Source organism: Ovis aries, chromosome 20 (assembly GCF_016772045.2).
Source record: "Ovis aries strain OAR_USU_Benz2616 breed Rambouillet chromosome 20, ARS-UI_Ramb_v3.0, whole genome shotgun sequence".
Classification (NCBI taxonomy): domain Eukaryota; kingdom Metazoa; phylum Chordata; class Mammalia; order Artiodactyla; family Bovidae; genus Ovis; species Ovis aries.
This window is the reverse complement of record NC_056073.1, coordinates 38,623,901-38,651,734: the sequence shown is the minus strand read 5'-3', so window position 1 is coordinate 38,651,734 and position 27,834 is coordinate 38,623,901. Positions and strand designations below refer to the sequence as shown.

At 37.9% G+C, this 27,834-nt stretch overlaps 1 protein-coding gene across 7 annotated transcripts; it reads right to left on the bottom strand.

Annotated features, from left to right (window-relative positions):
- Positions 1-15: 15 nt before the first annotated feature.
- DEK (DEK proto-oncogene) lies at positions 16-27,834 on the bottom strand. Of its 7 annotated transcripts, none has more exons than XM_027958959.3 (11): positions 27,698-27,834; positions 27,161-27,317; positions 23,888-23,989; positions 23,559-23,668; positions 21,992-22,086; positions 20,974-21,094; positions 15,998-16,186; positions 5,147-5,285; positions 4,669-4,817; positions 1,981-2,049; positions 16-1,545 (listed from the first exon to the last, which is right to left on the bottom strand). In XM_027958959.3, exons 2-11 carry the CDS (start codon positions 27,306-27,308, stop codon positions 1,534-1,536), a joined length of 1,134 nt encoding a protein of 377 aa, XP_027814760.1. In that variant the 5' UTR covers positions 27,309-27,317; positions 27,698-27,834; the 3' UTR covers positions 16-1,533. The 7 variants fall into 7 exon arrangements, with proteins under 7 accessions (XP_027814760.1, XP_027814762.1, XP_042092956.1 ...); XM_027958961.2 differs by having other exon boundaries at positions 5,147-5,282; XM_042237022.2 differs by lacking the exon at positions 27,698-27,834 and adding an exon at positions 27,429-27,465.

Genomic DNA, 27,834 nt, shown 5'->3' with positions numbered 1-27,834 from the left:
GCAAAGAGACAGAGGTGTTGATTTATTGTTTTTATTGACAAGGTTTATAGGAACAAATCAAGTATTTAAAACCAAAGGCCAGTTCTCAAGTCTCATTTAGTTGTTTATTTCAACCTTTCTTTAATGTCTTAATAACTTTATCAAGAAACAAGTCAAACCTGTGAAAATACCTGTTAGCAGTCAACATATTTTTATAAATTTCTGTACTATGATGCAAAGATATTTTAAACACTCAGTGGTTCATCAAGGGCCTAATTCTCACATAAGCAGCAGTTTTAAAATTCAGAGATTATTTAATAAATTTATTAACACAATCAAAAGACAAAATTAGTCTCATTCAGGAGTGGTCCATGTGTCGATCACCTAGAATCCTGAATGGCCAAAATTTAACACCCCTGATTCTGTGAATATGTTACGTTTCTTTAACGTTAGAAATAAGTCCATCACCTTTGAAAAATACTTTGTCAGATACCCACTACTGTCTATACATTATCATCTTCTGGCATTACACTTGATACTTTCAACCATAATTATAAAGGCGGCCAGGTTTCCAGTAAATACCAGCTTTTAATGTGGGCAAAAGCAGTTAAAAATCAGTATATTTATTTGAAGCCAAACGTGCTTCTACTTGATCCAGATCCCCCCAATTTTTGAAGTTTTGATGTGTTGATTTTGGTCTACCCTTAATATAAAATGTATCTACAGACACTTGCAGAGTTAACACTAAAACTATAAACTGATGACACTTCGAGGCAAAGCAGAGAACTAACTATTGCTTCAGTGTTTTCTTCACTGAATTCTGACTTGCACTGCTCCGTCATACCATCTGGTTGAACACTGTCATTTCATAGTTTATAACTGTAAAGATACCTACTTATATGAGTTTAAAAATTGATCTGCACAAAAGAAATAAAAAAACTTTATATACAACAAATTCGTTTTTAAAAATACAAAAATAACATCTGTCACTCCTGTCATGCTGACAATTTTGACATATATATACATGCAGGAGAGAAGTTCCAATTTAGTAATCTGGGCTGCTGAAGCTCACATATTTTTAACATGATGAACACACCGCCACTGGTTTTAACACTGACAGACGTGTATTCAAAATATTTTATCTACTAAATACTGCAACAGTCTCTGCATGTATAAATGCCAATTACCATAGTTTCTGTTCTACTTGATTAAAAGTATGACTTAAGCTAATATTGCGCACATACACTAAAAACTACAACAGTTCAAGAATCTAGTCTTATATAAAGAAATCCAAAATGTACAAAATACAACTATAAAAGCAAGGGACAATTACTGTAGCCATGCAAAAATTTAAACTAAAAACTGCATAAAAATGCAATTTAAAACGGCAAACGCAATTCACCTAACACTTGAGATAAAAAGGTCAGCAGGAAGTTCTACCAACAACGCTTGCAAAGATTTAGAAAAGGAAATACATTCTCTTTGCTGGTATAATGGTATATAAATCAGATCTTTAGCTCCATGTGCATGGGTCATCTGTCTCTGTCCTCTTTCTCAAGAAATCAGCTGTAACAAAAGAGAATGTGGTACACATAAATCAAAACCTCCCTTTATTTTTAAACTTCTACTTTACTACTGTGATCTTGGGAAATCAGCTGGGATCAATAGAAGACTACAGCTACTGTTGATTTTCTCCTGCCTTTAACTGGTGGACAGGAAGGACCATGTGCTCAAGTGGTCGCGTGAGCTCCTTGGAGCTGACTGCCTGCCCATGTACACTGAGCCTGTATCTTCATCTGAGGCCAAGTTTTGTCACTAATGTTCTATTTTTAAGCTCTAAAATGGGGATGAAAATTACTATCTTTTCCTATCTATCTTGAGGAAATTTTGAGCAACAAATATTTAGTGACATAAATATTTTGAGAAATATGCAACATTTACGCGTATTTCTTGTGTCTTGTGAGTCCAAAATGATCAAAACTGCGAAAGCTGGATAGTTACCTCTTTAACAGTTGTTTTTATGAACTCTTTTCTTTCAGTTAAGTCATAAGCAGGATAATTTTCATATACCTATAGTGAAAAGGGAAAACAAAAGTAGATTTAAAAATCCAAGAACATTCTCTCTTTGGATAATGAAGAAATCTGTGCCATGGACAAAGAGCTACATGTAGCTTTGAACAGTACATGCTAACCACCAATGGTTCATTCACCATGTAGAATTCTACAGCAAATGAGTAGTTTTAGTAACAGTGTATATACAGCAGAAAATAAACTAGCGTGCAAATATTTTCAGTGTTTTATATAGTAGTGCAGCTGAATTAACAATATACATGCATTAGGAAACCATTTAGAAAGAGCTTAGTTAAGTGGATTAAATTCTTTATATTGGTAGGTTACCTGTTATTTTTTAAAGGTATCCTTTTATTTCTTCTGTTATAGCATCTAATGCATTTATGATTTTCAACTCTGATGAATTTCAGCCTCCACATCACTGCTCCATCCCTTCCCCAAAGCTATTATCACTGAGATCCAGTTATATCTTTGAGTCCACTCCTAAATTTTTAGCCTCTAGATTTCTCAACCTGATACTTGCTGCTTAGTTTCACAATGACTTCTAGTCCTGACCTGCCCATATACACCCGGCTGGCTTCACTCCTACTGTACAATTCAAGGTCAGCAAACGTTTTTTCAGAAGACGTTTCCAGCTTTCCAATGAGTTTTGGTCACAACTACTCAGCCATGCCACTGCAGCATAAATGCTACCATAGGCAATACTCAAAGGAGTGGGTATGGCTGTGGTACAATGGCCCACAGGCTGTATTTTGCCAACCTCTGCGAACATGGTCAATCACTTACATTACTCTAATTGTTTGCCCTTTGTTTTTTCTCTGCAAAACTCCAACCCTTGTCTAACTACCAATTTTTCTACGGTTAAGTTCTGGAGGAAAATGTAACAAATTTAAAAAGAATGGTCTTTTATCAACCATACTTGAATAAAGTTAAAGAATGGTCCTGTTAAGTTCGTGGTATTCAACGTCATAGCCTCCCTAGAAATCCCAAGGAGTTCTAATTAGGTCTCCCTTGCATTCTTACCAGTGGCAACTTTATCCCCTTGTGTCCCACATACTTGCTCTCAGTTGAGAAGGCATTACTCTGAATTTCCTCAGCTTTCTAACTTGCCCCTTCTCCAATTCATGTGTACAGGATCCATCAACAGTTCTGTCTCTACCTTTGCAGGGACCATCTCTCAAGGCTCAGGATATTCAGCTTCTCCTTTCTCACAACTGTCCCTTAGCCTAACACAAGCTTCTATTCTCCCTCCCTGACCTTAGTAAATATTTTATCAGCTTGTATCATTCTCCAATTTAATTACTAACACAGAAACTTTAATTAATTCACTTTCCTATTAATTCTCAAAGGGATAACCCTGGCATCTACCATCCTGCAGAACTGCTATTAAGCGAGCAATTCTCTCTGAATTTACAGAGTCCAAAAAAACCCTATGTTCTTCTCACCTGACCTCTCCATGTTATTAATAATCCCCTTAAAATTACATAAATGTGTTCACAAAGTCATTAAAATGAACAGTACTTGTCTTCCTTCAACTTTCCTTTCAGTCATCTTCTCTCAGAGGAAACCAATGATCAGTTTGCTATTATTCTTCCAGATCTTTAGAAATGAGTTTATATACAAACATATGAACGTGTCAAAGGCAATATAGTCTTTCTGTATTTACATAACAGGGAAATACCTGTTTTAAAAACTTGAAAATACCTGGAAGGTTTTTCGATGTTTGAACTGCTACACAGTATTCCAAGAGTATAGATGTACAGTTTAAACATTTCCCTATCGAAGGCCATTTAGGTTGTTTCTGATTTTTCAGTATTACAGACAGGCTGAACATTATTGAAATCATTTTGTGTAGATGTGACTATGTCTTAAAAATAGAGACCTAGAAATGGAATTGCTAGGTTAAAGGGTACTTGCCATTTAAATTTTAACATATTACCTAACTATTCCCCAAAGTTGTTACACTTTATAGAGAATGAGAGTACATTTCCCTATACCACTCCTAACACCTGTCCCAGGGCCTGATGTGTAGCAGAGGCTCAGCTAATGCTGAATAAATTAGAAAAACAATAATCAATATCTTTAAAAAGTTAGGAATATTCCTTTAGTACATTTAACATTTTAGTTTCCTTTTACCATAAGAAACTAGATTCTAAAATCTAATCTCAATCTAGAATATGGAATCATATTCAAGACTAGATCATTTCCTGAGAAGTATCAGAAGAATTTCACAAAAATTTGAGCTAAGAATCTAACCTAGAATCTAACCTTCTCATTTATCATAGTAGTACTCAAAGTAAGGTGGCCCAAGAGATTTTGCTTGGTTAAACAATCTAGGGATGCATCAGTAAAAATTATTTCCAGGTTAGGAAAAAAGATTACTTATTCCTATGCAGTTTGGAATGTATCACTTCAACTTCAGTCACTGTATACATTCTACTGTTTGTTTATAAAATGACTCCAATAGGGCAGAGGTTTTGACTAGTTTACTCCAAGTGGTACCCCAGCACCTGCAAGAACAGCTGGCATGTAGTAGTTCTATAAATACTTGTTCAATGAATGAAAGCATGTAAGCCTGAGGGATGGGTAAAAGATTTTTTTCAAATAAAAGCAATTTACCTCTTTGCAAATCTGCTTCATTGTGACTTCCTCCAAGTTAGCACTGGCCAATAATTTCTTTACTGTTTCCTTTAACTCTTCATCTGTAGGAGGTTTCTTCAATTTTTTAATTAAAGGTTCATCATCTGAACTATCCTCAGATTCACTTTCTAAAAGTAAGATATTTTATGACATGAAAATAAACTTTTTCTTACATAGAAAAGTAAATTAATATTCAGGACAGATTAGGAAAGATTCTATAAGCATTCATCAGATTCTTCAAAAGGTACTAAATTAAAAAAAATTATAGATAGCTCTATAGTACCTATAAAACATGCACTGAAATTTGTCAATTTTGAAAAATTATAAACTACACAAAACTGGTATACTCCCCTCAATGTTCTTCAGTTTACCTATTTTTCATATATGTTTAAAAACCATACTATAGCATATAAGTTGTATCTTTAGGGTTGCTGAAAATGTGTTGTTTCTAACATACCTTTTTTGGAACTATTTTGATTCTTCTTGGTGGTACTGCTATCTGCCTTCTTAACATTAGCACCTTTTACAGATTTTTTACTTTTAGGAGTGGCTTTCTGTTTGGGCTTTTCTCTTTTGGATGTCTTTTTTGGTGGCTGCTGGAAATAAAAACAAAGTATATATATTGATGAGTGATTAACTGCCATTCCTCTACTTTCCACACCCCTCAACAGTACTAGAGAAACTTAATTGGTCAATATCACCAGTGAAAAATTATTACTAACTGTCCACTTCTGAGATGAGTAACATTCAAGGAACTTAGTTTTATCCCAACACAGGACTAGTCAGGTGAGGTAAAGAATCAAACTTTAAAAATAATAGGTGCTCACATTTCTTACACACTATGGAGAGAAAACTTTATATGCAGAAGACTTTACTCTTGGGGGAAAAAATTGTAAAATATAAGTACTGTTAATATTCTATTATTTATTATCAATCTCTCCCAACTAAAAGGTAAGTTCCAAGAGAACAAGTATTTTTTTGAACTTTTTGGGTTCACTGATGTATCCCTAACTCCTAGAATAGTGCAAAGTAGTTTCTCAATAACTTTTTATAAACATATGAGGAAATGAAGGCTCAGAGAGGTTTTGTCCAGTCACATGATAAAATAAAGAGCTTCAAACAGATCTCCGGATAATCCGGATCCTGTTTTCTTAAACACTAACTCAGCTAATCAAGTAAAAGCAAAATACACACATATGGAGATTAAAATGACAAAATTACAGTTAAAAAAAAATCTTTAGTTTGTCAACTGCTCAGCTGTGTCTGACTCTTTGCAACCCCACTGACTGCAGCCAGCCAGGTTCCTCTGCCCATGGGATTCTCCAGGCAAGAACCCTGGAGGGGGCGGTCATTACTCTATGTGACAAACTCATGGTAGGAATTCAGTAAAGTATCTTTTTCATAATGTAAGTGCTGGCACAGGGAAACAGTGAAAGCCAAGTAGTAACAAACTGTAGAAACTCATGTGTTTCATCTTGAGCAGAGAGGCAATCAGATAAGTCACATCACATGCTTTAGCCTTACAGGTGCTAAAAACCACTTCAGCTGCCCTGAATATAAGATACTGGGTATAGGAAAAAGATGTTAGGTACTTTGGAAAACAGCGAATCTCAAAAAGACAGACCTTGACACTGCAACAATAGACAATTTTTGGAAGTGAAGGCAAACAAGATCACCTAGGACTTGGGAGGCAATGAGAAGAGGCCCTGGGAAAACTGAGGAGGAAAGTAAAAAACCACACCCACTGAAATTCTACATGACCTTTCAAGTTTTCCTTAGTTCCATTCCCTCTCCTCTACTTAGGAAAATTTCACTCACAAGTCTAAACCTCTCTCAGCAATCACCTTCTCCAAATCTTTCAGCCAACCTGATTAATCGGCAGCCACCACAGTACGTGACCTACAATTTATTTGCTCTGTCGTTATGGAAGATTTTGTGAAGCAGTGAATTAGAATACAGGTTTTTAGAGCCAAACTTCCTGATTCAAGTCCTGACTTCACCAGACAGCAATTCTGAATTCTCAGACAAATCACTTATTCTTCCTGTGTCTGATTCCGCATCTGCATAGTAGAGGTAATAATACTAGACTTGGCTAAATTTAACATTCCCCCACTCCCACATCTTAGACACTGGGATACATTTTACAATCTATATTTAAATGATGCCTTCCAGGCGCTGCAGATTCGACCAACTATGGCCGTTATCTGTAGAACTTCTGTGAAGATCAGATGAGTAAATACATAAAAGGCACCAAAGAAAACATTTAACGTATTTATGTGTTTCAAAGTGTAGGTATTTACATGTCTGTTCTCCCACTACATTGCAAGTTTCTTAGGGGCCTATCTGATAATGTCCATGAGAAGAGACACCTATCTAATTTAGCTCTGTCCCTGAAAACTACAAGAGCACCTGCCATAAAGTAGCCACTTCAATACTTCTGGCTATGTTCATCTCTGTATCATTTGCAGGATCTGGTTTATCTGTACTTTGAACCCAGAACATGGTTAAAAATTAAAAGGAAAATGAAAAAGGCATTTGTACAGCACTGCTTTCATATACACACGCTCACATGACCTAAAAAAACAAAGCAAAAAAAAAAAAAACAACAAAAAACCCACAATGACAAACAACTGACATTATTATAATTGAGGAAAATACATCTGTGCAGTTAAGTGAAACAATGCCTTACAGCTAGTAAGAAGCGAGACCCGGTTAGGTCCAGTGTGCCTCCTACTATACTAGCTGCTTAAAGAGGACCAAAGCAGCTGCAGTTTTCTGTAAGCCACAGGTCAAATTACTGAACTGAACCAGTGCAGCAGGTCAATACCATGATCTAACCCACTGTTACATACAAATGTTACTGATAATAACAAAGAATTAAAAGTGCTGGGAGAAAATACAGAAAGGCAACAAAATGTAACCAAACTCAGTATTAGGGCTATCTCTGGCCCTTTCCTCCAAACTCTGTATGGGCTCCAGGATCATTTCTCTACAATTTTTTTTTTTTTTGGTGATGCTAAGATGGGCCTTTCATGTAATTCAATTTTGTATCATTTTCTCCAAATCCGTTTCTTTCCTTATGCCAACCTCTCCTGTTTATCCTTTATGGCTCAGATCAAACTGTAACCTCCTGTGAGGTTTCCCTCTCTGGATCTTTGCTCCCTACCTGCTCACAGACAGAAATACTCCAGCTTGAGCAAACCACTTTCTTAACTCTTTTTCCCGTACTTTTCCCCTCCTAATCTTTGACCTCTCCCCTCCTGCCAACTAGACTGAACGGCTTAACACTGAGACTCTATCTTGTTTCTTGATCTCCACTGCCAAGTTTAGAACTACCACTTAGCCGTTGCTATGTAATTATTTGGAAAATTGAGATGGGAAAAGATCCTTGGAGACAACTTTTCAAGATCTATTCTAATTCCAAGGTTCTATTTCATTAGAATCACTCTGCTTGCTAAGACATTTTTTTCTATCAATAGCAGCTAGCCAAACTTTTTGATTTTTATTATCAGTCTTTCGGCACAACTTATCTAAATAGATTGTATACTTTAAGAGAGAGAGAAAAAATTAAGGGTGGGGGCTGGGGAGGACCTATGTATTTCTTAAAAGCCCCACAGCTTACTCACCTAGCTATAAACTATGTAAAATGAGAAAAATGTATGGTCTAGGTCTGTCACCAAGCCTTTTCTATGAAGTGCAAATAGTAAATATTTTAGCTTTTGCTGGCCCCTTATGGTCATTGTTGTACAATCTTACTCTTTTGTCTTACAAATACTAAGAAACTGGAAAAATCACCCTTGGCTTCTAGGCTGTATGAAAACTGGATCTAGGCCATAGTTTGCCAACTCCTGGTCTAGGTCATGAACTATTGGAGACACACAGAGAATAGGCAGAATCAGAGATCAACAGGCTGAAATTTACACCAGCAGATGTGGATATATGCCCATGTTAAACTTTCCTAAAGCTACTGCTTAAAATCAGATTTGGATATAGAGCTGAAGACAGAAGTATATGAACTAGCAGCTCTGGAAAGTTGGATAATTAATATCCAAAGCAAAAAATAAGAATGTACCACCTTCTCTCATGGAGTCAAGGCTACGCAAGGTACAAGATGTAAAGGACAAGGCACATGGTAGGTTCTCAACAGTATCCTCCTTGCTGTCGTTAGTCGCTCAGTCGTGTCTTTCTGTGACCCCCTGGACTGTAGCCCACCAAGCTCCCCTATCAGTGAGATTTCTCAGGCAAGAATACTGCAGTGGGTTGCCATTTTCTTCTCCAGGGGATGTTCCTGACCCAGGGGTCAAACCAGGTCTCCTGCATTGCAGGAGGATTCTTTACCGCTGAGCCACTGCAGAAGCCCATCCTCCTTGTCATGCACCAATAAAGGCTTACTGAAAGACTGGTAGCTCTCCCCACCTAAACAGTCAGTTCTTGGAAGACAGAAGCTATGTCTCTTTTTCTCCACTTAGCAAAATGCTCAGGTAGAATAAGCAATCATTTTGAAGGAACGAGAATGCCGAATCTGTCCCCAGAGGTTGTATTACTCACACAACAAGGCCCAGCATGTGGGTTCCCTATAGTCTGGCTCCAGTGTATACTGCTCTAGCTGCTTTCCTTCTGGACAAACCACCTAACGACAGACACGTGTGTAGTGCCTTTCCATGCCCCATCTCTGTTCACATGTGCAACTTTCTTTTCTACCCCCAAAGTCAATTACAACTGGTTTTCTTCCAGCGTCTTCCCAAAGCTTTCCCTCATCAACACAGCTCTTTCTTTTAAAATCCTATACCAAGTAGTACTCAAATGATATTTGGGTAGAAAATATCTTCTGTAACCCCAACAGCACATAGCACACTCTCAATTTATCGAACTGAGCAACTGAAAGTGATTACATTAAAAACTAAGATCTGGCCTATTTTAAGTCTTTTAAAAAATACTTTGAATATTTTAGTAATTATAATAAACACATTATGTAGCATAAAAGGTTGGAAGAACTCATGACAGTTAACACCTTTTGCATTTAATCAAACAGAAAGTTAAGACTTTGAGTCTTTCAGCAAAATGTATGGAAAAAAAATTAGGTGAAAAATGGAAAAAAAGTAAAAAAAAAAAAAAAAAAAAAAAAAGCTAGTTTCCAAATTGCGATTTACTTCTAGATTCTGGCTTGCCATTTCTGAAGATGCTGTGAGTGGTTCAATGAGAACCATCAGTATTGTAGGTGTTTCTGATGCACTAAAGGGAAACAGATAAAAGGGAAACCAACTGCTGCCAGTAATTTCAGACAGTACAATGTACTGTAATCTAATAACCATGAAGGTACAGAAGCAGGGGAATGACACAAGCACTTTTTGAAGCAGGGGGAAAAAAAAAAAAACCCTTGGGAGAAAGCTTACCTATCTTTTATAGGGAGCAGGGCTATTGAAGGAGGGTCTTCAAAAAAGATGCCTGTCACAGAGCCAGAATTCTGTCCTCACAGCAGAAAGGTTGTACTGGGTGAACAGATGAACAAAATAAGCATTAGCTTCTAATACACTATCCTTTTAACAACTTGGCCGAGAAAACTCGAGAATGCCAAGAGTAAAGAATGTGCAAGCCTTGCTCTAACCCACAAGAGGCCAAGAAAGCAAGTTTAACTCTAAAACAAGATTTTATTTAGGTAATTATTCACTTTTGCCTTCCAACAAAACATTCCAATAGTTTATATATTCTGTAATTCCTTTCATCATATGGGGGGGGTTTCTTATTTTTTAAGACATAATTAAGGGCTAAGAAAGCTTTCACGTTCACCCTCCCGCCACTACCAAATTCCTCAAATGGTCCAAATGTTCACCAAAACTGTAACTGCAAAATTCTCTGACTGGGTAAACACTGTATGATGGCTCACTCAACATCCCACTTTTTATCTGTCTTCCTCCGACAGACGCAGGAGAGCTGACACCTGGGTCTTTCCAGCTTCCCCTACAGCCAGCGGTGGCCAGGTAATAGTGCTCTGGCCCATGCAATGCACATGGAGATCTCTGGTGAAAAGTATCCTTGCCAGGGGAGAAAACATCAAAAGAAAGCTTTTTGCCCTTCTCTATCTGGCACAGGGACACAATGCCTAAAGGTAAAATAATCTTCCTGAGATCATGAGGTTAAATGGCACACGTCAAGACGGGGCTCAGGAGGAGATAGTCCCTAAATTCTTAATACTTTTCTTGAGCTGCTGTCCTGGCCCAGAATTGCCTGTTTTTGGATTCCTTGTCCTGAAAGAAAAAGTAACTCCTGTTTCGGACATTAGTAATAGGGGTTTTAAGTACAGAGCTGAAGATATTCCTGATGTATTTGGGAATCTTCAGATAAATTCAATACTCACAAAGTAAATATTCACAGTTAGTTTTATACTTTCCTAGACATAAAGAGTGTTTATAAAAACACTAGAAAATAAAAACTGAAGAAGCACTAAGCTAGCTCTTAAGGATCTAAAGTATTATTAGAGTTGTTTTCACTAACGTGGAAAGCACCGCTTCTCCTTTCTTTGTACTCTTCAGTGAGTTTTCTGTGCTTAAGGTGACACGTAGTGAAAGGCATGCCTGAGCATGGTTTAATCTCAGCAATCTTCTCCTAAAAATTCTATTCCAATACGGGAATCAACTGATTTTCATAATAAGTAATTAAACCTCTATTCTCTTTGTAAAGAAATCTCACGTACCAGTTTCTGCCTGGTTCCAAAATGCTCTCCTTCTACCACCCTGAGTAATAAGCAAATGTCCAAGAGACAAAATGATAGAGAGGTTTACAACAGCTCTTTTATAAAGAAATTATTACCCAGTCACTCTCAGAAAGAGCATCTTCTTGTTTGAATTAATTCAAAAGAAAAAGAGAAGGAAAAATGGTTGTGAGCCCCTCACGGTCTATCACAGAAACAGAGGTACAGGTACAGAGAACCTCAAAGTATTTCAGCAGTTGCTGGCTAACACGCTAAATGTGACATACTTCATATAAAAGACTAAAAAAACAAAAAACCCTGCCAATTCTTTAAGTAGTTTTCAGTGAGTTTAATCCTGTATTTTAAAAATAATAAACTTACTTATAAATTAAGCATCCTGGTCTTTCACACAGCTAAATATGAAAAGGACCAGGTGAATAATACTCAGCCTCACTTAATTGGCTAGTGAACACTATAACTGGAACTGGATGTCTGCTTAAGACTTCTGACTTCAGCAATACGATATAAATTATATGATCCAAAGCTCTCAATTTACAGAGGAAAGAAGAAACAAACAAGTTCATTTATTTATTCCAAGAATCTAAAATAGAACAAGAAGTTAATCTTAACAGGGAAAAGTTCTATCTATGAAGGAAAAATTCATTTCAGGAAATAAAAATAAAAAATATCAACAAAGTAATTTTACATGGAAAAATAATCTGCAAAAAAATTTATATCTATATGCAATCCTCAAATTTTCCCATGTAACAGCAACTCTTCTGTATGGCCTCTTAGAAATAAGAGGTCTTTTCATAGTACTGAACAAAAACATCTCCATTTATGAAGTCCCTAATGAGGCTGCCACTTAACTGAGTCTTCAAAAAATAGAAGAAAAAGGGAAAACAAAGTTACTATAGAAATACTATCCTTCCTGCCAGCACTTACCTTTCAAAGGCAACTGGAGCCTTTCACAGTAATGGAATCAACAATAAAGTTTGTGAGAATGGCCCTAAATTTGAAAGTCTTTAAGTGAAAAATTACTGTTTGTGAGACGGTGATTTAACAGGAAAAACAAAGATTTCTCAGTCCAGATTTTACTAGTATATTTTATGAAGTCTGTCAATACCAGCCCAAGCAGAAAAACCATACAGCATGACGATACAGCTTTTATACTGTGTGACTGTATATTAGGTTGGTTGAAAAGTAACCGTGGTTTCAGACCATAAATTTTAAATCATTATAACTAGGCTCAAACACATCTTTACTAATCAAAATAGAAACCATTACAATCAACACATTTCTGCCAACGAGAAATAAATTTATTCTCGCAGCGTGAAAAAATCCATTCTGTGAGATTCGACGAGTTCCTGGAAAGCACATTCTGTCTCCTGCTGGTTGTGGAAGAATCTTCCCTGCAAAAAGTTGTCGAGATGCTTGAAGAAGTTGTAGTCAGTCGGCAAGAGATCAGGTAAATATGGTAGATGAGGCAAAACTTTGTAGCCCGATTCTTTCAACTTTTGAAGTGTTAATTAAGTGTGACATGCAGTCACGTGTTGCCGTGGAAAAGAATCGGGCCCCGTCTGTTGACCACTGCTGGCTGCAGGTGCTGCAGTTTTTGGTGCATCTCATTGATTTGCTGAGCATACTTCTCGGGTATGATTTCACCAGGATTCAGAAAGCTGTAGTGGCTCAAACGGGACCACTAAACAATGACCATGACCTTTTTTTGGTGCCTGTGTGGCTTTGGGAAGTGCTTTGGAGCTGCTTTTCGGTCCAGCCACTGAGCTGGTCTTCACCAGTTGTTGAATAAAATCAACTTTGTTGCACATCACAATCTGATCAAGAAAATGGTTCATTATTGTTGTGTAGAATAAGAGAGGACAACACTTCAAAAGAAAAACGTTTTTATTTTCGGTCAGATCACAAGGCACCCACTTATCAACCTTTTCCGCCTTTCCAATTTGCTTCAAATGCGTAATGACCACAGCATGGTTGACGAGCTCTGCAGCAACTTCTTGTGTAGTTTTAAGAGCATCAGTTTTGATGATGGCTTTCAACTGGTCACTGTCATCTTTTGATGATTGGCCACTATGCTCCTCATCTTCAAGGCTCTGCTCTCCTTTGCAAAACTTCTTGAACCACCACTGCACTGTACTTTCATAGGCAGTTCCTGGCCCAAACATGTTGCTGATGTTGAGTTGTCTCTGCTGCTTTACAACCCATTTTGAACTTGAATAAAAAAATCGCTCAAATTTGCTTTATGTCTAACAATCATTTCTATAGTCTAAAATAAATATAAACAGCAAGTAATAAGTCATTAGCAAAAAAAAAGTGAGAAATGCATGTTAAAATGAGTAATATAACAACATTTAAGAATGTATTCCAAAAAAAGTACTCCAATATCAAATGGCAAAGTTCAACAATGTAAAACCGCAATTACTTTTGCACCAACCTAATTCTAAATGTCTGAAAAGCATTTTTGTGTTTTTTTCCTTTATCGATTTTCATCATTTGACCTAGATTCCTAACAAGACCCTCATTTAAGGCACTGTAGAAAGAAAAGCTCTGATTTGTAGTGGGAGAGTTCCATGTGTGATCCTTATACAACAACCAACATAGTCATGAATCAGGAGTTATCTGCATTCACCGACAGCAACTAACTCTACTCAGAACAAAGGGACAATATTCTGAAGGAAAAAATGAGTATAAAATATACTCACTTTTAAAGTTACACCTTAGTAATGACAGAAGATTGGATTTAGAAATCTTACATATGAAAAAATGTCATAATAACAGTAATAGCAGCTAATATTTTACTTAATACTGTGCTATGTACTGCTCTAAGTGCTTAATACAACCCTTGGAAGATACTACTACTATTATCCCCATTATACAGATGGGAAATTGAAATACAGAATTTGTAAGTAACTTGCCCAAAGCCAAACAGTGATGATCAGAACATAGCTGGGATTTGAACTCAGTTTCCAAAGACCATGCTCCTAACCATAGTACCTCTATGAAAAAATTAAATGTTTATATTCTAAGACAACTTTTCATGCTTTAAATCTGCCTTTGAAAAGTTTAATGAATATACATAGTAGATAATCAAAAATGTGTTGAATGAGGAAATCTATTGCAGAATTGTTACTATTACATATTCACATATAACATGTTTTCCTCCCACTTCCTTAAAATCTATTCCATAAAAACCTCAGTGCTCAAATTACTCATCTTCCTCACACCAAAAATATATTAAGATACTATTTATGAAACACCTGCTGGATCTGTACTATTCTTTTTAAAACTAGGAAGTGTTTCATACTTAGCTTTACAGAAGTCTTTATAGAATCTGACGTTAAAACACGCACGGATTTTTAAATACCCAAAGACAAACACAAAGCACAAACCTTTAAAAACATAGTTTACCACATCTTTGTTCTAATAAAGTAGTTGTCAACTGAAGGTGATTTTGTCTCCAGGGGACACTTGGCAATGTCTAAAGACACTTTTGGTTTCAACTAAAGGTTGGGGGCAGGGGTGTGCTTACTAGCCTCTAGTAGGCAAACTCTATAATGCCCAAGACAGCCCTACCTCCACACCGAAAAATCATCTCCACCCAGGCCAAGCCATGTTAATTTAACGAAGTCCCTAAGTAAAACAAGGGAGATTACCCAAACAAGTTCAGTCAGCAAACCACTATTAACAACAGGAAATCATTCCTTGTACCCACTCGTCCTCATCTACTTGGCTCAAGGTACATTTCAGGAAGAGGGTAAGCTACCCTTAAATGGTTCAGCAACTCTCTTTCCGAACTCTCTGGAAACTAAGTATTCTCAACATTTCATTGTTGTCCAAGTATTCTCAACATTTCATTGTTGTTAGGTTGCTAAGTCATGTGACTGTTTCGTAACCCCATGGACTGTTGTAGCCTGCCAGGCTCCTCTGTCCATGGTATTTCCCAGGCAAGAATACTGGAGTGGGTTGCTATTTCCTTCTCCAAGGGATCTTCCTGATCCAGGGATTGAACCCGTATCTCCCGCATTGGCAGGAGTATTCTTTACCACTGAGCCACCATGGACAACATTTTTAAGTCCCAACATTTAAAAAATATTCCCAAATAAAAGAAAATGGCAGGCATTCCTAAGTGATATGAAATTTGCCCACCAACAAAATAAACTTCAAATGCTGCCAGTTTCATTAAGTAATCCCAAAGTGAGATAAAACGGTGGTTCTTAAATCCCTTTTTTGCATAAAACAGAATAAAATAGCACAAGTCAATTAAAAAATACTGATATACTATGGAAAAATTCTCCTCAAGATCTCTTTTATGGTACTGTCACACACACCCCAGCCCCGCCTTCATTTACGTACTCTCATCTACAAGGTCCAGCTCAAATCCAGTCCACACCAACCTCACTCTTCCAACTCTTACACTCTGGCACAGTAATAAAAATAAAATCTCCTTAAGAAAAACAAAGGGTTTACATTTCATCATTTCTGTGTCTTTGGAATTAAAAATCACCAACATGGCATGTATGTGTTTTCCGACCAATCTATTATACAGACTAATATTTAACTCTCCGCATGAAAAGAAATGAGGAAAAAGCGCCAACATGTTACCTCCTCTTCACTCTCTTTATCTTCATCCTCTGAGGACTCCTCTTTGTTTTTCTTTTCCTCTTCATCACTGCTAGATTCATCTGACAGGATTTCAGGACATTTGGTTCGCTTAGCTTTCCTGGCCATCCCAGAACTGTTCCGTTCCTTTTTGTTGCCTTTGCTAGAACTTTTTTTAGATTTTGGCAATGGCTGCATAAAATAAAAAATACCAATGAGGTCTTAAGAGAATACCAATGAGATACTACAATTCCCAGTCAATCACCTGTTTCTGATAACTACCTCTCAACTCAACAGCTTCTTTCCTGACACAAGCTTAGCAGCTTTACAGAGTAATACACCTCTAACTTCACGTGTCACGTTAACCTTTTTGCCTGCATTACCGATAGCTTTTCATTTTGTTTAGAACTCTCAACACCCAGGCAAGAGACTCTTCACATACTGATATAGGACTAGAAGTCTGAGTGTACACTGTGTGACATTTAAGACGTCTACTTATACTTCATCAGGACAATATTTTCAGTTAGACTCATAATTTATTTCATTCCCATCAACATTAAAACTGTCACTGTCTTCCTGCTTTCCTCCAATCAACAGACTGAGAGACATCATCCATAAAGGAAATAAAACCTCACTTTACACGTCCTGAATTTATGAACCATATATTTTATATTCGTATTACCTAGGGGTTCTTCTACTTTCGGTAATGCCAGGATTACACTCTCACTTATGATTTTAAACACAGTAAGTGTTTAAACACAGTAAGCAGTAAGTGTTGAGTATGTTAATTATGAAACTAATTAGGAACTACAAAATAAGTGCCACTGCCATTACTTTGATATTCAATTAAATCTTGCATATTTTAAAAGCAGAGATCACATGAGGAAAATGATTTGATATTAACCAACAAATTTAATTTTTAAATGCTTTCTTAGGGGAGTAATTGGTAACTTCAGAAATTGAAAACCATAAAGTAACTTTGCATAAAGATTCTGAAAAAATATACACTAAGGAATTAAAATTATGCATATCTTGTCTTTGTTTTTGCCTGTTATTTTCTACAATAAGCAGAAACATTAAGAAAAATTCCATAACATAATCTTAAGATACACAATTGTGTACACGTTCTCAGTAACTTTAAGTAGTATCTCTCACAAATACAGCAGAACCACAGCTCCCTTCCCTTCCGGAAACTCTCAGGCTTTGGAGTCACTGTTACCCACACCAAAATTAAGAAGTGGCTGTTTTGTGTAATGTGGCACTTTCAGGCTATCTACAACCCACGGGACAGCATCCAACTTGCCCAACCTACCCTTCTAAAGGCAGACTGGGAAACAGTCAATCTAGGTGCCTCCAGAAACTAAGTTAGTGGACAAAGATATTTCTCAGAGAGGTTCTCCATAAATCTCCTAGGATAAACATATACAGATAATCTCATTAGGTGAACTACTGCCATTACCAGGAACCAATCCATTTTGATGAATTCTTTGATATGTGTTTGGAGAAAAGCTAATTCTGTCTAAACTCACTACTCATTAAATGAAATCCAAGATATGAATATATTTGAAAAAAGTGATCTCCCTATGTCAGCTCAGGAACCAGATGCAGGTGTTGAGAAAATAATCTGTATGTGAAATCAGTTAAGATGAGGACTGGAATGGGGAGGGGGGGTGCTGGATAAATCTGCACAAGAAAATGAAAGGATGTTTCATCATTCAAGAACCCAATCAAGAAAATTCAACTTCTAAAAATAAATGAAGAGATCTTCATTTTTTAAAACTAATAATATATAAGTGCCTTAGAGGTTCTAAAAATAGTTGAATATATTCATCGGAAACCAGTGTCAAGAGCATCCATCCCTTTGAGGAACAAAACCTAACAAACAAGATAGAAGTACAAAAGGAGAGTAAAACAATGTTAAATCAACCCTTTCAAGCACCTCTAAGACTATTCTAGAGCAGAAAAGATGAATACTTATGACTTTATAGTGTTTTCCTTAAATGATGGAAGCAGATGGTAGCATAGAAAATAGCCTGAGATCGATACCATTAGATTAAGGAGTAATCAACACAGAATCAGATATGAAAAATGGATATTAGAATAAGACATCGTTAAAAAAAAGATAAAACAATGGTTCTCAAAGTATGGCTCATGGACCCCAGAGTTTCCTGAGACCTTCCCCAAAGCCCTAAAGGTCAGAACTATTTTCACAGTAATACCAAGAGAGTATTTATTTGCTCTTTTCACTGCCCTGACATTTGTAGTGATTGCTTAAGCAACAAAGGTAGGCAAACCTACTGATACCTCATGGAGCCTGAGGCAGAAACTTGGGTTTGTAGTCATTTCACTCCTCACCACCTCATAACCAACCACACACTAGTCCTTGATGTTGACTCTCAACCTAACCTCTGAGCACATCTTCAAAACATCCGTACAACAAAATGGGAGGTTCACATACAGTACTCTGGCTCCAGGAGGAAGTTCACGGATTTTCTTGATGAAAAGCATTTGTGCAACTGAGCAGTGAAAATGCCTGGGAAATACCATGGACAGAGGAGCCTGGTGGGCTGCTAGAGTTCACGGGGTTGCAAAGTTAGCTACGTTTTTCTCTGGAACATTATTTTTAAAAGGATAATTGAAAAATGATGCTTATTCAAACTTCGTATTTGAAAGACATATTCTGAAAAATGAATGTGAGTCTGTCACCTCAAAAAAAAACCCAAAACACCCCAAACCGACAGCACTTGTTTCCAATGATAAATTTCAAAGTTTCAAGTGAAAATTAAATTTTGGAAAGTTCACCTCCACTATCATGGGCCTGACAGCCTCCCAGTACTTGAAGATTCTTTCCCCCCTGATAATAGTTATGTTAATGAATGTCGTTTTTTGACAGTGAAATGTGCTAACATTTGGAAGATATGCGTAATTCAGGGAATCACTATTTTCCAAATGGAGGGTACCTATCAGAAAACCACACACAGGTAAAAGATCCAAGTTTATCAGCATGATTTTAGATACTACATTACAGCTAACCTTTAAGACTCTGCCCCCCCAACTATGGAGGTTTACTGCTGTATCAAAGGAGACTATCCAAAATTACTGGAAAGGCTTTTTAAAATATCCCCCCTTTTTCTAACTACATAGCTGTGTGAAGTTGGATTATTTTTTCTTATACTTCAAGCAAAACAATACATTATTGCAACAGAAGGAAATGCAGAAGCAAATGAGAATAGATCTGTCCTAAGTCAAGACACAAACAGATCTGCAAAAACAGAATGTCATTCTTCTCATTAAAATTTTGGAAACTACAGCTCTTTTTCAGACAAAATATTACTTTTGTTAACATGCAGTGGGCCTGTTGCTATTTTAGAATTTTTCAGTTTTAATTTAGAATACAGTGTATATCAAAATGGGCTTCCCTGGTGGCTCAGTCTCTAAGAATCTGTCTGCAACTAAGGAGACCTGAGTTCAGTCCCTGGGGTAGGAAGATCCCCTGGAGAAGGAAATGGCAACCCATTCCAGCATTCTTGCCTGGGAAATCCCATGGACAGAGGAGCCTGGTGGGCTATCATCTATGGGGTCACAAAGAGTCAGACACGATTTAGGGACTAAGTCACCATTACCCAATATCAAAATAACTCACATAAAACAAAAGCTCTAGAGGTCCTCACTAACTTTAAGAGAGTGATAGGGTCTTGAAGCTAAATACATTTGAAAACCACTGAGGGAAAACTGAATTAAACACATTCCTCATAATTCAGGCAGCTTAGTAACTGCTTCTGGGGAAACAGTGTTCAAACTCATCTTTTAGATAAACCAGTGAGAATTCCATCCCCATCACCTCTTCAATTTGTAGCTACATGACAAAAATATCCTTAGGGATCACTGTCCAGCTAATAGCAACAGGACCAAGAGCAGGCAAAAATAAAAGTCCCAGAGTTATTTCCCAGTTTTCTAATCTTAACGCCCTTCTCTCCTCACTAATGGACTCTGAGCTCTTAGGCCTTCTAGATCTCTTCTCAATTCTTTCCCATTACTATGAGAATATATGAAAATAACTGCTACAAGACTTAAGCTGAAAAGGCAAGTTCAGATAAATAACACTTCAATTCAGTGATGTCCTTTGCTACTGTTAAACAATTTGGGCAAATCTAATCCAGATTTGAAGCTGAAACTAATACTTTGGCCACCTGATGCGAAGAGCTGACTCACTGGAAAAGACTCTGATGGTGGGAAAGGCTGAAGGCGGGAGAAGGGGACAACAGAGGATGAGATGGTTGGGTGGCATCACCGACTAATGGACATGAGTTTGGGTAAACTCCGGGAGTTGGTGATGGACAGGGAGGCCTGGCGGGCTGCAGTTCATGGGGTCGCAAAGAGTCGGACTGAGTTACTGAACTGAATCCAGATTTTAGAATAATGGCAAAAACCATAAGACCATTTCACTCCCCTGTCCAGCTCCTGGGCTCTCTTGATGTTTCTGGAAACCCAACCTAAGAAACTTCAAAAAGCCAGCTTTTTTCACCCCCTTTTCATCACCTTATTCCAGTATCTAGTAAATCTCTGGCTCGAGCACACTACCTTGTCTTTCTGGATCTGATTACAGGCTGTACACCCTCCCTCACCAGCCCAACAGTTCCTCCTCAGCCCTATTTCTGTTCAAGTGTCTTCTAGATACGTAACTGTGGATTCTTTGTATTTCTGTCCCATTTGACATTTAGGTAACAATTATCTATCTTTCTTAATCTTACATCCTTTATGCTTGATAAGGGAGAACACATCTGTATGCCTTCTCTGTTTTCTCTATCAAAATTGTTGCGTGTATGTCAACCAAAGGCAAATTCTTTGAATGTAGAAGATATTACTGAATATTGATAGCAATGTTGCTAACTATTAAAATGTTCATTAAAAAAAAAAGAGAGAAAGGAGAAGCTAAAAAGAATTGATTTGTTACTGAAATAGTAAGAATTGATCCTCACTTTGCCAGAAGGCTTTGGATGCATTAAAAAATTCAAGATCCTTTTCACCAGTTCACTATTTACACCCGATCTCTCCAAGTCAAGAACCTCGCAGATGCTCTTTAACATGGCATTTCTAAATCTGAAACAGAAAACGGAAAAAGCCAATGTGATTACATAGGAAAATTTATAAACATTCTCCACAATATAAAGATAAGAGCTAACCCAACTGGCTCAGCCACAAACATTAAGCAAGCAGCCAGTGTTTCTGTGAATCTTAGAAGCACTCCCAATAATCCTGACTGGGGCATGCACAAAATATAGCCAGGTACTACTGTAAACAGAAAACATCATTTACCATTTAAGTTTTAATTGTGGTGTAAGAAAAAACTTACTTCATTCACTAGAAAATTATGTAAAATTTTTCATTACTTAAAATTCACAAACTTGTTAATTCTTGTGGCTGGTGATTAAATACTACATTTCCCCCTGAGCATTCCTACTGACAATGTCTCAAAGAAGGTAATAGGTAATCATATTTAATACTCAAGTTTTAAACTACAGGGGCCTTAATAAAAAACTTTAAACAATGTATCATCTTATTTAAAAAATTGTTTAAAAAGAATATATCATCTTGTCTGCATTAGGGTGGAAATTATTTCTGTTAACCTGACTATCTTCAAAATAGTTTAAATGGCACTTAAAAGTGAGGGAATGGAGTGGCTGACACAGAATAGGAGTGGAAGAGTTTTTACTACATTTACATTCCCTTTGGACCTTCTGAATTTGGAGCTGTGTGAATGATTTACCTCTGTGTATCATTCTTCTAAGGAACAGAAATGTCTTTTAGCTTTCAATAATCTTGATAGCCACTATTTTTCAGAAAGCAAGTTAATAGTTTATGATGACATGGTCTTGGAATTTAAAGCAAAGAATCAGCAGTCTACTGAAAATGTAAGGGCAGTTATACTTAAAATGTTAAAAAAAAAAAAGCTGAAGCACATTAATCTAAACATGATTATTTATAAAGATAACTTACTTTTTCAACATTTCTTCCTTCTTTTTATACTGGATACTTCCTTTTTCAAACGGAAAGCCACTGAACTGACCCACATTCTTCTTTAATGAGGACACCTGAAAACGTTTCTCCTATTATTAATGCTACTTATTACCCAGTAATGTAAACAAGAAAAATTTCAAAGCCAACATTTTTCTTTTCACATTTGTCTCCACGTTACAATAGCGGTTTATTCCATATTTTAAAATTCACAATGGAAAAGTGCATTTGTTACTAAAATATTAACATTATAAAATGTTTACAAACTTAATTCTTTGAAAATACCAATTTCAATTAAAATGTATTTCATTTGGGAAATTTCCCGAGTAATTATAAAACCACAATTAAATGTTATCTGATAACACCCAGGGATATGGAAAGCTACTACTCTTATTCCCTGGCAGTTCAGTGGTTCTGGCTCCCCGTTCTCACTGTCAAGACCCAGGTTCATTCTCTGGTTGGGGAATAAATATTCCACAAGCCAGGCAGTGCAGCCAAAATAAATAAATAACTTAAAAAAAAATTCCTTCCTTAAGTAACATAAGTTACCAGTACTATTAATTTTTCAAATAAGAAAGTCAGGGATTTATTCTTTAAAAAGCAAATAACAGAGTCCCTCCAAAAGTCAATACCATTTAGCAGTAATGGGACTTGTGTAGATCAGACTATTGTCAGGGTGGAATGAGGTAACACACATGAAAACAAAGCTTACCACGCTTCAGACAGCCAAACAATGTCAAGCTTTACTTTGCCCATGCATAGCCCAAAGCGAAGTGTCCTCAGGTGTATGGAACACTGAAGTTGTGTGTACAGTATTATGATCAGTAAATGAAACACTGATTTATTTTAACAAACTGCTGGCAAAAAATTATCCCCTGGTTTATCAGATATTTCCTCATAAGGAGACACAATATTCTGTATCGTTTATTCTGAATGGCTAGAAACATTCAAAAAATAAATTTCTTCTAACACAGTTAAAGATCACTAAATCAAAACTTTGATTTCACAATCTGAAATTTTAGTTTGGCTTAAAAACAACTATGGGCTTCCCTGATAGCTCAGTTGGTAAAGAATCCGCCTGCAATGCAGGAGACCCCAGTTCGATTCCTGGGTTGGGAAGATCTGCTGGAGAAGGGATAGGCTAACCACCCCAGTATTCCTGGGCTTCCGTTGCGGCTCAGCTGGTAAAGAATCTGCCCGCAATGCGGGAGACCTGGGTTCAATCCCTGGGCTGGGAAGATCCCTTCGAGAAGGGAAAGGGTATCCGCTCCAGTATTCTGGCCTGGAGAATTCCATGGACTGTATAGTCCATGAGGTCGAAAAGAGTCGGACACGACTTAGCGACTTTCACTTAAAAACAACAATATAAAGAGCTCTGGATATTATAATACTAATGGCTATATCTAGCTACATTGTATGGAATGGAGATTGATCTAGTTGATTTAGTTCTGGAACTAAAGTCCTTTCCAGAACTAAAATTATGTTCCTGTTGTAAAGTATTTTAACACGTAAGTACACTACTAGGTAAAAAGTATAAAAAAGGTCTTACTGTTCCTGGTCTGTTGTAAAGCAGTTTATGGAGATTTCTAAGTTCATCTGTTTTCTTCTTACTCAAAAAGAAATGTATCCTTTCAATTTCACAAAGTTTCTGCCCTTTTCCTAGGGGGGAAAAAAAATACCATGTTAAACACCCATTATGTGTTAGAACATTTAATGAGAATTATTTTTAGAGCTTAGTTTACATATGCTCTCACAGGACAAATTAAATTACACCTATAATATATTAGTACTTAATAAACACTAAAAACTAAACATTGCTAACCATCATGTTGTATACTGAGGCATTTTCACTACAGAATGAAAGGAATAGAAACTTACCTTGTGCGATTGTAAATGGCTCTCTTTGTAAAGAAGAGACTTGCATCGTCAACCTCTCTACTTTCTTCTTTTCCCTCTTGCCTTCCACAATGAGGCTCTTTTCTAGAAGTTAATTTAACACTTCGTAAGTAACAAAAAGCTTAAAGGATGTATTATATCAACATGTAGGAGAAAAAAAACTGTAGAAACCTAGTACCTCCTAAGTATGATTTAGAGAAGCAAATGACACAAACAGAGGTGAAAATACTTGGTAAGTTAGTATCATCACTGAAATTTTAAAAATGTAATATTTTATCGACCTGGCCAACTTAACAGAGGAACTGGTGCTTTAAAAAGAAAAAAAATCAGAAAGCAAACAAACTGTTATCTAGCTACAATTATTGCTACAGAAGTCAATTTTTGAAAAATCACCAATATGCTCATTAACCTACAATTTGATTAGACATATTCTATTTATTGGGATTCCATTTACTGTATATCAGAAAACAGCAAGTTAAAATTGAGATAAAAGAATTTCAAGAGATATCCAAGGAAAGCAGTAATTTAGTAAGCTGATAGAAGAAAGAAAAAGAAGAACAATAAGACAGAGCACCCAGGTTAGTTACTACAGCTAGGGTAAAATTCTGCAAGTTAACATTTAAGGCAATCAACTGGGATGCCATTACTTTGTAGTTCAATAAATGATATTCATAATAATGGTCATAAAACCTTGGGAAAAAAGTTTTGCAATGTTTAGTCTGGACTGCATTTTTTTAAGCTAGGTAGTATATACTTTAACACTTAAAATATTAAGCTGGATTTTCTAAAACCCATTTATTTTCTGACTGAGATAAACTCAGACAAATAAGAGGACGATACATATTGTTAGAAGGCCTTCCATTCGTTCACCTGAATGCCTGTTTTGTGCAAAGCTGCACTAGGTACTAAGTGGGCATCAACAGAGGATTAAGAAATTGAGGGACTCCCCTGGTGGTCCAGTGGCTAAGACTCTGAGTTCTCAATGCTGGGACCCTGGGTTTGATCCCTGGTTGGGGAACTAGATCCCACATGCCACAACTAAGATCATGTGCAGCCAAATAAAGAAATAAAAATAATATTAAAAAAAGAAATTGAATATTTCCTGAAAAGAGATTTTATCTACTAGAGTCTAGGAGACTCAAATATACTCCAAAAAAGATAATACACTTCAAGAAAGATAAAACTGAAGTTCTGTGAGTTGATGAAAGAGTCATTGTTTTAGGATTATGGAAAAAGGATCAAAACATTGGAGCTGGCTTGAAGGACAGGCAAGATCTGCAGATGTAATGCTCAGCCCAGAAATTTAAAAAAAAAAAGGGGGGGGGGGACTCCAGCAGGTGTGCTCTGGCCATGGCTTGTATTAGCTGAACAAAGAACGGACAGACAGCACTCTAAAGCAACTCTGAAGATCACCCGGCTTTCCTTCCCTGAATGATTTATGTCCTTTACTGGCTGTTGATTACCATCTATAAGCTAATGACTTCCCTGGTCTACCTCCAGTCCAGAGCATTCTCTTGAGCTTCATACTGTCAACTGGACAGCTCCACTTCATGTCCTACAGGCGCCAAACTCAATGCACCCAAAACAGAAGTCATAATCATCTCCACTCACTCACCTTCCTGAATTCTACTTTTCAGAAAATGGTAGTATAATCTACCCAGCTGCCAACGACAGAAACCTCGAAGTCATCTTTTATGAGGCATCTCCTGCCACCTTTCCCCTCACTCCCCAAATCGCTGCCAAGTCCAGTCAATTCCACACCTTATTTGGCACAAATTTCAGTGCCGTGTTTCTAGACGCCTCACTAGTAGAGTTATATTTTCAGGGCTAAGTAGGATGAAAACATCCTCCATTTAAATTGTCACACAAACTCCTCAGAGGAGGAAAAGAGAACAGTAACAAATTTAAGACAACTACAAAACTGCCTGGGCAATTTTTTCTTAATTTTCATGTTAAAAAAAAAACCCCACAATTTGAACTATCAATCTCCCAAGCATTACTGTACTGGTCATTTATGGTGCCTTTATTGAACACATGACTTCTATAATTTTTTCCTGACATGAAGAAATTCATCATCTCATTGGTATCCAAAAGCAAAAACTGCAGGAAAAAGTGCTGAGAAAGTCTTGGACTAGCAGTGAGATACTGCAGCCAATTTTCAGTTATTACATTATGAATAATTTAAAATTAATCCGTATTTTTCTCCTAAGCGTTTCTGTACTTAAACGCAGACATGCTTCCCCTCTTAGAGCACCTACCACTTTAGACAAACAAAAAAGCACACTGAGTAATCTCAACCCAGATTGTATTCATAAAATGCTGATTATGGACTGGTTTAGGCTTGGAAAAAACCAAAACAGTGAAACCTGGGTTTGGGACGAAAATCTCAAACCTCTTCTCAAGTTTGGCTGAGTTGTAATCAAGTATTAAATAAATCCAGATTGGGCTAATATCATCAAGGAAGGCTAAGATCTCTGACACGGAGTTTTAAGTGGCTGGAAACATTTCATGAAGCTGGCATACCTCAAGACTGACCGCAGGACCACTCCTCGACTCTGTAAGGTTCTCCCCGTTTCAAGCATCCAGTCACATACATCACTACTGTTCTCCCTCTACACCAAAACTGAGACAACTCTGAGCTCTTTATTTTAACTTTCTTTTCACAGTTCACTGCTTTCGTACTCTATTTTAAGGAGCAACCGCTTTCACCGGTGTTTCCCCGTGAAAGTAACTCTCCCAAACCTCTGAAACGAACGTCTGCGTAAGTTCAACAAATATACTCGAACGATTAAAATATTTCCAGGTCTAGCATTAACAACTTCTTCAATTCTTACTGTCAGAGACTTACAATTTCGAAACGCAAAGGATGTGTACTGAAGAGCAAAAGTAAAAGATTACCGTAGTACCCCAAGGGCAGCAGTTAAAAAAAAGCAAAAAACCAGATCTGAAACTTAGAAACTTCCTGTCAAACAGTGCAATGTTATGAACGTCTGTTGCTGGTGAAAAGTAAACTACACTCCGAAATAACAACGGAACGAGGATTTTGTTCTTTTTAAAATAGAATTCACAAAGTTATTTTCTCCGCGGCTGCTCGGAGCGCGCGCACACACAGACAAACCCCAGATAATTCCACATTCTTACTGGGGGAAAAAAAAAAAAAAATCACTCCTACTGAGCGTCTGTAAGTGCACAAAGAGCCAGAAAAAGCGTTTTCGGTACAATCCATCACTAGGAAAGACGACGTCCTGTCCCCACCTTTCTCTTCCTCCTCCTCCTCCTCCTCCTCGTCGTCCTCGTCCTCCTCTTCACTTTCCTCTCTCGGGCCGGGCATGTCGGGCTCTTTTTCGGACGCGGGCTGGGCGGGGGCTGCCTCTCCCTCCGCAGCTGTGCCCGAGGAGGACATGCTGTGGACCTGCGGGTGCGGAGGACACCAAACCCCTTGGCTCGGTCTCCCCTCGCCCCCGGCCGCCCCGACCGGTCGGCCCACCCTGCGCAGCCCCAGCGAGCCGCGAGGAGCCCCGACCTCAAAGTTTGCCTCCCCGCGTATCCGGGAAGACTGCGCTCACTCCCCCGGGGGGGCGGCTTTTCTCTCTGGCCCCGCGGACCGTCGCGCGTGCCGAGGCGGGAAAGCGCGGGCGCCGCGCCGCCCCTCCCACCGCCCGGCCCCGCGCCGCCGGCCGCCCCGCGTCCCCTCCCCTCCCCCCGCCCCAGGCCGCCGTCCAAATGGCCGCGGAGGTGCGGGCGGGGCCCCGCGCGCCCTCTCGGCCTCCCCTCGGCCGACGCGGCCCTCACCGCGGGTCCTGGCGGCCACGGGCCTGGCGCGCGAGGGCACGAAGAGGCTCCCGGAGGCGGCGACGGGCGCCGAGGAGGACGCGCACGGGCCGCTCGCTGGCGTGACGCTCGCGCCGCGCTCTCGGCTGCCCAGAATC